The sequence below is a fragment of the Miscanthus floridulus genome, chromosome 16, assembly GCF_019320115.1.
Source record: "Miscanthus floridulus cultivar M001 chromosome 16, ASM1932011v1, whole genome shotgun sequence".
Lineage (NCBI taxonomy): Eukaryota > Viridiplantae > Streptophyta > Magnoliopsida > Poales > Poaceae > Miscanthus > Miscanthus floridulus.
The window spans coordinates 20,376,208-20,388,131 of record NC_089595.1 but is presented as its reverse complement, the minus strand read 5'-3'; the positions used below and the strand labels follow the sequence as shown (position 1 = coordinate 20,388,131).

The following is an 11,924-nucleotide window of genomic DNA, read 5'->3' as shown; positions in this document are numbered from 1 at the left end:
CTCCATCGACTCCAGTTGCCTCCTCCTCTTTCGAGGGATGAGTCGAAAGGTGTCTGCATCCTCTCCCTCCTCTGCTTCATCGTCCGACAAAGTAAAAATCACCTGACGACGCTTGCTGGCCGCCGGCCGTTTACCAGCAGCTTTGGCTGCTGCCTCCTCTCCAGCTCCGAGCACCGCCCAGTCGACGTCCTCGATCCCGACGTTGGTCTGGGTGGTTGGGTCAGCTCCTTGCGGCCAATCTACTCCAGGGGGTGGCGACACAAACACTGTCGCTCTATCCCGACCATTAATCTGGGAAACAAATGGGAGTGAACATAGTAAGTTTCTACCACAATATAAGACTACGGGTACAAGGCAAGATGAGTTACCTTTGGGGGAGGTCGGGCGAGCTTGAAAGCGTGCTCGATGTCGCTCAATCTGACATAATTTGGATCAGCTAAGTTAAATAGCTCTCCAATTCTGGCTCTGACTTCGTTTTTGTCAAGCGCCCCCTGCCTCGTCCTCGTCGGGTCCACGCTACCTTGATACTCGTAGCCAGGATGTACCCTCCTCTGGCAGGGCTGGATCCGTCGGCTGATGAAGCTCCCGACCACGCTCGGACCATCCAGTTTTTTCCACGGGATCATCCCAAATATTTTTGGAATCTGTTCCAGGTGCTCGGGTTTCTCTGACCAGCTTGTCCTCTTCTCCGGAATGTACCCCACATCACGCAACGTGATCGTGTTCGGCTCTTCGCGGATGTAGAACCATTTCTTGTACCAGTCGTCAAGCGACGTGTTCCATGGATAGTGCAGGTACTGGGCTTTCATGCCGTCATGGAGGTTGAGGTACACACCTCCGGCAATCTTCGAGCCGGCGCTTCCTTTCTTCCGCAGACAGAAAAGATGGCGGAAAAAATCGAAATGGGGCTGGAAGCCGCCATATGCTTCGCAAAGATGAATGAAAGTGACGACAAGGAGGATCGAGTTGGGATGCAGATTGCAAATCCCAATCTCGTAGTAAAGACAGAGCCCCTGAAGAAAAGATGAACAGGAACCCCAAATCCCCGCTTAAAGAAGTATTCGAACACCACGATCTCACCTGGTTGTGGATCAGGGTACCCCTCGCCCTCCGGTGCACGCCATCCTGCGAGCTCCTTGTTGTGGAGTACCCCCATGGTGACAAGGTCTTCAATGGTCTGCTCGTTGCTTCTCGATTTCCACCACTCCTTTGCCATGACTCCTGCTTTCTTCTACGCGTCACTTTTCACCATGAATCTGACCTTGCTGATGAACGAGGAACTGGCGGATGACTGATTGGTGGTGATTTCTGAGGTATTAGGGTTGGCAAGAGGAAGAAGATGGCTGCGGACTGTGAATGGCAATGGGGTTCAGTAAAAAGTAACTTATCTATCCTATACTGTATTTAACCCAAGAGTTATGTCGTTTCGTCTGCCTGAGATTCTTGAGAGACGTGTGCACGCGTCACAGATGGTTGTTTTCACAGTCCTCGAGATCTATGCCAATATATGCGCCTGCTTCGTTGCCAGTGTACGTGCCTCTTCGTTGCCAGTGTGAGAGGGCCCACGCTGACGCACCTACTTACAGGTGCCACGCAACTGTTTGCTTGAAAGGACAAGACGACAGTATGACGTGCTATACCCGTCTACTTTTTTTATCAGACATGTCAGATTGGACTTGACAGGGCTAGTAATTAAATAAATACAAAAGATAATAGTACAAGTGGCATATGGTTTTTCGCCGCACTTCTCGTGCTCAGGGACTGTTCAGACCACCGTTGTGCTCGGGGACTGTCCAGACCACCGTTGTGCTCGGGGACTGTCCAGACCATCGTCGTGCTCGGGGACTGTCCAGACCACCATCGTGCACGGGGATTGTCCAGACCACTATCGTGCTCGGGGACTGTTCCGACCACTCTAATGCTCGGGGACTGCCCCGACCACTCTCCGAACATTGTTCGGAGACAGCTCTCCTCGGCTACATATGATTTGTACTCACATACAATTGAGAGGCATTTATTTAGACCTTGCTACAAGGCTGATACCTCGCCTTCTAGTAAGCTCGGGGACTACATCGGTACGATGCACCTGTCGGTGCATCTCGTATCGCTTGTATGATGATTAGATTTTTAACTTAATTGGAAATTCTTTTTAGATACCTGGCACCACGTGCCTGCGTCACCTACTACCAGGACTCAGGGACTAAGTGTGCACACTTCACCTTGCGGTGAATGTGTTTATTTTATCGACCCCTACGCTCTGACTGTTGGCCATAACAACTACTGTACAAGGGTCACTTACTATTTCTTTTCAGAAATACAAGTGGGCACACTTGATCAGGAAAGAAATCTTTTTATTTTTTCTTTAGAGCGCCATGCATTCTTCGGACAACCGGAATTTTCGGCTATAATCGTGGTTTACTGCTCTCTGTGCGGACCAGAATACTAGCATATTTGCTTGGTCGATGTTTCAACCAGTTGGAGATGACATGAAGACAGACTGCATTAGCCGAAGAAGATCAAACGACGTGTCGCAACATAATACATGGTGCTCTGGGACTAGCTGTGGGGGTATTAACCCCTATACCCTTACGGCTAGGCTTGGGCCGGCCCAGTCTAGGGGGTCCGGTCCACTGGAAGACGACGCGCGGCTTGGCCGATCTGCTCGGAGTCCCGCGCAAGGAGTCAAGACAGACTTGGAGATCAAGCAAGATCCTAGTCGGTTAGAATAGGAATCCTTATCTGGCCACCTATGGCAATTGTAATCGGTTAGGATTAGTTTTAGATCTGTAACCCTGCTCCCTAGACTATATAAGGCGGGCAGGGGACCCTCTAAAAACATCTCTCATTGACATACAGCAATACAATCAGACGCATGACATAGGTATTACGCCTTCACGACGACCGAACCTGGATAAAACCTCGTGTCTGTCTTGCGTCACCATCTTGTTTGTAGCTTGCGCATCTGTCTGTCGACAATCTACTACCTTGGGCATACCCCTAGGTAGACTGCCGACCATATTTCGTCGACAGGCTGCGCCAGGGCAATAAGCGCGGCCAAAAGTGTTAGTTTTAAAAAAAAACCGACAGTGTTAGATTTAAAATTATATTCAAAAAATGGTTAAAATTAAAAAAAATCAAGGGAGCAGGGACATTTTCGTCTATACGAAAAAAACAATGTACTACTGGTGGGCCTAACATCTTCACTAGCGTAGAAAATGGCACAGCTCCGGTCTCTGTTGAATTGTAATGGTAGGATTCCAAATAGATAAATAGTAATTGTAGTTTTCAAAAGTTGAAGAATTGTAATGGTATCATAAAAAAAAACCTAAAAAATAAATAAAAAAAATGTGGCGCTGCCTCTTCCGACTTCCCCTCCGAATCCCCAAATTCCAAACCCTCGCCTCGCTTTCTTCGATCCACCGAGCGACGACAACCATGCCGCCGCCGCCGCCGCCGCCCGAGCTGGCGGACGACCTCCTCCGCCAGGTATTCCTCCGCCTCCAGCCGGACGACCCCGCGTGCCTCCTCCACGTCTCCCTCGCCTGCAAGCGCTGGCACCGCATCCTCACCGACCCCGCCTTCCGCCGCCGCCACCGGGAGCTCCACCGGATGCCATCACTCGTGGGGTTCCTGCGCATCGCTGAGGAAGACCCGCCGTACGCGTCCTGCTTCGTCCCTAACAACCCCGCCTCCGGTTGCCCCGCCGCCCGTGACCTCCCGGGGCGACTCGTGCTCGACTGCCGCCACGGCCGCGTCCTCTTCGTCGCGCCGAGCCCAAGCCTCGGCACTCAGCTAAACTATGACCTCATCATGTGGGACCCCTTGACGAACGAGGAGCGCTGCTTGCCCCGGCTCTCGCCCTCACCCACGGTCATATGCGGCCGCCACTTCAACGCCGCGGTGCTCTGCTCCGCCCCTGCGGAAGGCTGCGACCACAGCAAATGCCACGGTGGCCCCTTCCGCGTGGCCTTCGTCTGGAGTCGCACCTTTGGCGATTTACATTCATTTCTCACGTCTGCTCGTGTGTACTCCTCGGAGACGGGCAATTGGAGCGAGCCCATCTCTGTTGAGCATCCTAATGTGTTCGTCCTTGACAGGATGCCATGCACCAGCACCCTTGTGGGAGACACTCTCTACTTCCGCTTTGGCTTTGTGCATGCTTTGGAGTACCAGCTTGGCGCACAGTGCTTATCTGTCATCCTTGGACCTCCACAGTCGGTATTCCAAAGTTGCTCTATTTCCCTCGTGTCCATGGAGGACGGTGGGCTAGGATGCATGGACGTGGAGGAGGATGAATCAAGCCTCCGTCTACGACTGTGGTCAAGGGATGCAGCTTCACGCTGTGATGGAGATGCAGGATGGACAAGGGGCAGGGCCATAGATCTTGAGAAACTGCTACCTGATGGTGCCCTCCCATCTCCACGGTTGGCATATGATCTGTGTTCCAGGGTTCCGAGTATACAGTTGCTTGGCTTTGTGGAGGGCACCGATGTCATCTTTGTGGGTACGCAGGCTCTTAACCACCCTCATGCTGTCTATATGGTCCAATTCAACTCAGGGAGGGCCAGGAAGGTGTTTGACCAATGCACTTTAGTCATTCCCTATACAAGCTTCTTCATTCCAGGTATAATATATGCAGCTACATACCTACTTATATCTATGTGTGCTATTGCTTGTTAACTTTACATCCTTTATTAGTTATATACGATCTGTTATTAGTGTCTTCTAGACTGCAACTAATAGTATGTTAGCTAGCAACAAGCCTGCATATATGAATATAATATCAGCGCTCAAGAAAAATAGTTGATGCCACTGTGGTTGCTTTTGGATTAGTAAACATTTGTAATTCTCTCTGTTAGTAGCAGCTTCGTTGTACAATGTTGTTTCTACTGAGGTTATTAATGTCTTCTCTCTGTTGTTTATTGGCAATGCATTCATCACCCTGCTTATTTTGTTCTCAATTCTTTTTTGCATTTCTGCAGTAACTGGCGCGTCTTCTATAACTGAGGGGCCAGGAGACGACGTTTCACGTGCATGACAATCTCAAGCTGCTAGTGCATGGGCTTCTTAATCAACCAGGAAGCATATCATGATGTTTGCAAGTTGCGTTTCTGAGCTTATGCATGGGGATGTGTTTTTAGGACATGCCAGTTCATTTTGTCTTGGGACTTCCTGATTGGTGGGGGCTTGGAACTATTTTAGACTCGTAGGATTTTACGGTGCGATTGTGTCTCTTTTCTTGACTTTTGGACAATGTGAATTGAGCTGTGCTGTAGCAGTGACTTCAGGGCTGCATCGGCTATCTGAAGACGTGAGCAAGTACTGGAAATCAGAGTTTTGCATACCTCATCATTTGTGCAGCTGCTGTGTTAAACACTTAAGTGCGTGACTTCTGATTTCTTCTTAACTTGCTGTAAGCAGTCAAATATACAGGCAGTACAGGTGTATCTACCTGAGTTGGCTGCCCTAGATGTCAGTTGTGCATCCAAACTTTGTTAGTCCTGTGCTTTTCCACGAACACTGCAACTGTGAGTGCATTCTATGTTGCTATAAGGTGAGATTATAATGCCTGTTGTGGACATGTTCGCACATGACCTATCGTTTGCTCCATTGGTAACATTACTAGCAAATTCAAGGCATGTGGTTGTGTTTGCATATTCTGATTGATCCTTTTCATCAACCTGGATTCCCTGTGGTTCTATTGTCTTTTACTTCTATTTTTGGTTTGGATTCACATTCATTGTCTGATCCGATGTGGATTAAGGTTTTCCACCTTTCAGATTTGTGACCTGTTGGAATCTCATGCCGCTGAGGTAGAACTAACAAATTTATGATACGTGAATGGTTGATAATCAATCTCTTGCGCCATCTCAAAACAGTTTTATATTGCTGTTGGGCCACATAAATAGTTATATATATTCATAGTTCTTCAATACATAATCAATTTCATCGTGACCATGAGCCATGGGATTCTGTTTTTCTGTCATATTTAATATTATCGTTGAGCTGAGGTTGGACAGAGCCACTTTGAGCTGAGCATATGCGTGCACTTTGCTGAAATTGGACTCCAGGTCTAGTAGAACTTTCTTGTGGACATATTTGCTGAAAATTGGAACTGACGAATGTCGGGGTTGTAATTCAGTTTACCTGCAAAGTTTTTTATTATTTTTGAAAGGATTTGCAAAGGTTGCGAGCAGGCCTAGTGCAGGAACCGGAGAACATGCTGAAAGCAGATGGAACTCAAATCCGTAGCTACAACTAGAAAAATTGGTGTGGCTTTTGCCAAGAAAATCATATGCAGTAGTTTCAGGATGTGTTTTACTTTTTAAATAATTAATTAATAAATGCTCACGTGTCATGGATTGATGGTGTCTTCTCTCTTCATCTAATTGCAGGGCTAATCATACTAGTTTTGGCTACGTTGATGATTGTTGACTTGTTGCAAGAGTTGATTGCAAGGATGCCGCTATGAGGGTGAAAGATTCACCCAGTACAGAGTATATGGCTGCCAGACAACTGTTTACTTGGAGTGGATTTGTACATGTAGCATGAAATTCGTCTGATGTCCTGACAGTAGATTTGTAGGTTTGACTAGCTAGAACATGTGCCATAATGTTTAGCTTCCTGTCAATCTTGAAGATTTTTCCTTCATTTGCTGAGATGATGTTGATGAAGCTCTGTGTGAATAGCTTGATGTCCCACTGAGGAGGATTTGTATGATCCTTCCCATTGAAGAAGTTAACAAGCAGCTGATTGTCTGATAGGAAGAAGGGTTGATGCACGTGAAGTGCATTGAGTAACTGAGCTCTGAGTGCTAAAGCTGCTGCTTCAGCCATTAACACGGAGTTGCATCCTCTTTGCTTTGCTTTAATAAAGATGGTCGATGCAGCACCTGGCAGGTTGTTGACGATGAATATTCCCAATCCTGCTGAACTTGAAACCTGCAAAAGATTATCTGGAGCAATGGATGCATCAGTGTAGCATCTTGTGCCGGGGAGAATAGCTGGCATCAAAGCTTTGTAGTGAGGTGGTCCTGGTAGGCTCAGCATTAGGACAGAGTGCTGCTGATCTTCACCGCGATTCCTCCTTTCTTGTATGTTACCTGGAAAAGAAGAATTCATACCTTGTTGCATGGCTGCACTACATACTTGGGTAGAATGAATGTTTTGAGAGCCATTGCTCACCCTCCCTTGATCTGTTGTCCCTGTATTGGAGAAGTTCTCATTGTCTTTCTGATTAGATCAGTAGCATCATCGTCTATAGTTGATGTTATCTTGATGTCTGCAGCAACCGCATAGTGTACCTGCAAAATAGACCATTTTTTTATTTTGAAAGCGAGTGTCATTATGTACCAGTGTGCTATTAGAATTTTGTGGAGCTCCTCATCTGTAGTGCTTGGAGTTATAATTATTGAAAGAATTTCTTGAACTCCATCTTGTTCTTGTGGTAACCTGGAGGTGATTAGTGGTGGCGACTTTGGTTATGTAGTTGGATATATGTAATGGATTTATGCCTGACAAAATGCTTTGACTGCACTTCGAGGAGTCAATTAATTTTAAATTGAACTATGAAAACACAATTGTTTATGATACCAGATAGATATCATTAGAATAATCATGCCATATAATACCTCCGTCCCTTAAAGAATGTAACTATGGACTGCGTGCAACGAAAAGTGGTTCATGTTTGACTAAGTTTCTAGTGAATGGTATTCATATTTATGGCTCTAAATTAATTTATTATGAAAATACATTTCATAATTAATCTAATGGTATTAATTTGATACTATAAATATTTATAATTTTTTTATCTATAATTGGTCAAACTTGATATACTAAAATACAACACTGTTTCAGAGTTGCATTCTTTTGAGGACAGAGGTAATATTTTCATAGTAAACCTGTTATATATAGAAATACAAATGTTAATATTTTTTTCCTATAAATTCAGTCAATCTTGAGATTGGTTGACTTCCCAAAGTGCTAGATGTGCACTTATTTCCGGACGGAGGGTATTCATTAAGCATAGTTGGATTATTTTCTTTGCTAAAGAACAAGAAAATGAAGATGTGTGTATGCTAACAGTACCATGAACTCTAATCGTTTCTAGACCTAAATATGTTTAGCATGCCATTGTTTTTTCCTTATCTTGATTGGAGACCAGCATATGAATTGAGATTATAGTTTGAAATACATGAGCAATCTTTCTTGAACGAGTCAATTAAACTTTATGTTACAAATGGTCAAATACCATAAATGCAAGGCATTGTTTCGCTCGGAGCAAACGTGCCGAGAGGATCAACAGTGGTAGTGAGGTCAGGTGCCGCCTACATGTTCATGTTGCAGCAGTAGCTAGCGTCCATTTCACAGTCGCGCTCGCTCTTCCGTCTTCCTCCTCCTCCCTGACCCCCCCCCTCCGAATCTCAAAACCCTCGTCGCCTCCTTTCTTCGATCCACCGAGCGACCCCAACCATGCCGCCGCCGCCGCCGCCACCCGAGCTGGCGGACGACCTCCTCGGCGAGGTATTCCTCCGCCTCCCGCCAGACGACCCCGCATGCCTCCTCCACGCCTCCCTCGTCTGCAAGCGCTGGCGCCGCATCCTCGCCGACCCCGCCACCGGGAGCTCCACCGGACGCCATCAGTCGTGGGGTTCTCCTCCGCAACGCGGAGGGAGTCGCGCCGTACGCATCCCGCTTCGTCCCCAACAACCCCGCCTCCGGCCGCCCCGCCGCCCGTGACCTCCCGGGGCGGGTCGTGCTCGATTGCCGCCACGGCCGCGTCCTCTTCCTCGCGCCGAGCCCAAGCCTCTGCATCCAGCTAAACTATGACCTTATCGTCTGGGACCCCTTGACGAACGAGCAGCGCTGCCTGCCCCGGCCCTCGCCCCCACCCAACGACGTATCATGCAACGCCGCTGTGCTCTGCGCCGCCGCGGAAGGCTGCGACCACCGCAAATGCCACGGAGGGCCCTTCCGTGTGGCCTTTATCTGGCGTCACGGCCTTGTCATGTATGCTCGTGTGTACTCGGGGAGGGACAATTGGAGTGAGGTGATCTCTGTTCAGGAGCTCTCTCGAATCTTGCATCCCATGTTGCCATGCCGCATCACTCTTGTGGGAGACACTCTATACTTCCACCACACCTTGAAGTATGCCTTGGAGTACCAGCTTGGTGCACAGCGCTTATCTATCATCGAAGGGCCTCCACGGCCGGTGTCCCGAATTTGGGCCATTTTCGTGATGCCCATGGGGGACAGTGGGCTGGGATGCATGGACATCGAGGAGGACGAATCAAGCCTCCATCTACAACTATGGTCAAGGGAAGCAGCTTCAGACAGTGATGAAGTTGCACGATGGACAAGGGGCAGGGCCTTAGATCTTGAGGAACTGCTACCTGATGGTGCCCTACCATCTCCACGGTGGACGTCTGTTCCCCGCAGGTTACCGAGTGTACGATTGCTTGGCTTTGCGGAGGGCACCGATGTCATCTTTGTGGGCACATGGGCTCGTAACCACCCCAACCCTCATGCTGTCTATATGGTCCAACTCAATTCAGGGAGGGCCAGGAAGGTGCTTGACCAATGCACTTTCGTCGTTCTGTATACAAGCTTCTGCATTCCAGGTATAATATATGCAGCTAAATACCTACTTATATCTTTGTGTGCTACTGCTTTGTTAACTTTACATCCTTTATAATATATGATTTGCTATTAATGTCTTCTAGACTGCAAGTAATATTACGTCAGTTAGCGACAAGCCTGCATACATGAATATAATATCAGTGCTCAAGAATGATTTGTTATTAATGTCTTCTAGACTGCAAGTAATAGTATGTCAGTTAGCAACAAGCCTGCATATATGAAGATAATATCAGCGCTCAAGAAACATTGTTGATGCCAGTATGCCACTGTGGTTGCTTTTGGATTAGTAAACATTTCTAAAGTTGCCAGTGAGGCTTATGAGCAATGCATTCGTCACCCTGCTGATTTTGTTCTCAATTCTTTTTTTGCATTTCTGCAGTAACTGATGCGTCTTCTACAACCGAGGGGCCAGGAGATGACGTTTCACGGGCATGACAATCTCAAGCTGCTTGTTGTTGGGCTTCTGAATCAAACCAGGAAGCGTATCTTGATGTTTGCAAGTTGTGTTTCTGAGTTTATGCAGTGGAATGAGTTTTTAGGACTGAGTTCATTTTGTTGTGAGACAACTTATCGGGACTTCCTGATTTTCTGGTGGGGGCCGGGAAATATTTTAAATTCGTCAGATTTTGCGGTGGGATTACACCTGTTTTCTTGCCTTATGAACCATATGAATTTAGCTGTGTTGCAGCATTGACTTCAGGGCTGCAAAAGTTATCTAAATTCGTGAACTGGTATTGGAAATCTGAGTTTTTGCATACCTCATTTGTGTAGCTGCTGTGTTGGACACTTAAGTGCAGGACTTTCGATTTCTGCCCACCTTGCTGTAAGTAGTCAAAACAGTCTGATGGATACACAGGTGTTATGTATCTACCTGAGTTCATATGAATTTAGCTGTGTTGCAGCATTGACTTCAGGGCTGCATCAGTTATCTAAATTCGTGAACTGCTATTGGAAATCTGAGTTTTTGCATACCTCATTTGTGTAGCTGCTGTGTTGGACACTTAAGTGCATGACTTTCGATTTCTGCCCACCTTGCTGTAAGTAGTCAAAACAATCTGATGGATACACAGGTGTTATGTATCTACCTGAGTTAGCTGCCCTAGATGTTAGTTGTGCATCTGAACTTTATAAGCCCCATGGTAAATTCCGAGACGAAAAACACTGCAACTGAGACCGCGTCCTATGTTGTTATAAGGTGAGATTATATTGCCTGCTGTGGACATGTATGCACACATGACCTATCATTTGTTCCATCTGTAACATTACTCGAGGTTTGGGACATGTGGTTGTGTTTGCATATTCTGATTGATCCTTTCCATGAACCTGTATTCTCTGTGATTCTACTATTCTTTTTTCTCGTTTTGGTTTGGTTTCACATTCATTGTCAGATCCCGAATTCTGTACGCATGGTATTAACGTTTTTCAGCTTTCAGATTTGTGTCCTGTTGGAATCTCATGCTGCCAAGGTTGAAAATCCAAACCAACAAATTTATGATCTGTGGTGACTGGTTGATGATCAATCTCGTGCACAATCTCAAATCAGTTGCATATGGCCGTTGGGTCACATAAATAGTTATATAATAAATTCATAGTTCTTCACTACATGATCAATTTCATTGTGACCATGAGTCGTGGGTCACATTTTGTACTCGTCCATTCCAAATTGTAAGACATTTTGGCATATGTTCCAAATCGTGTATGTCAAGCATGAACCAAAATAGATTGGCTAAAAACAAGCATAAACTGAACCATAGTTTTTTTAGTTGGGATCCGGAGAATTCAACCAGGGTAACCATGACAGATCAAGATGGGTTTCTCTGCTCTTAAACTACCCAACTACTAGTAACGAGATACTCCCTCCGTTCAAAAATGGTAATCGTGCTATACTAGAGAAAGAGTCATACAAAATATATTGTTTTCCTAGGCCTTAGCCTTCGAACACCAGGTTGCTGCACGAGCGAATCGATCGGGACGAACGCAATAGCGAACACGGGGTGGAAAGAATGAGATCAGTATATTCACTATAGAATGTTATCTTCCCTTACAATTTCTGCATCAGGAGCTATTTATACATGCCCGTAGGCTTCTTGTGGACAAAACTACCCCTGCAACCACTACATATTCGAGGTATATTCTCGCCCGCCGAGGTCTTGCTCGGCCTTTTGGAGATGTCGCCCGCCCCGGATCGCACCGGTCCTCAAGTCGCCTTGTGGTCCTGCACCGTGTCGCCTTTTTGCCGACCAGGCAGGCCCCAACGGACCGACGTTGTCGACCCCTTGTCTCCAG

At 46.7% G+C, this 11,924-nt stretch overlaps 1 protein-coding gene and 1 pseudogene across 1 annotated transcript; both read left to right on the top strand.

Annotated features, from left to right (window-relative positions):
* The first annotated feature begins 3,348 nt into the window (after nt 1-3,348).
* Nucleotides 3,349-5,464, top strand: LOC136511696 (uncharacterized). The gene is made up of 2 exons (XM_066505734.1): nt 3,349-4,624; nt 4,983-5,464. The coding sequence occupies exons 1-2, from the start codon at nt 3,436-3,438 to the stop codon at nt 5,036-5,038; spliced, it is 1,245 nt and encodes a 414-aa protein (XP_066361831.1). The 5' UTR covers nt 3,349-3,435; the 3' UTR covers nt 5,039-5,464.
* Nucleotides 5,465-8,343: 2,879 nt separating this feature from the next.
* LOC136513534 (uncharacterized) lies at nt 8,344-10,889 on the top strand (annotated as a pseudogene).
* Nucleotides 10,890-11,924: the final 1,035 nt, after the last annotated feature.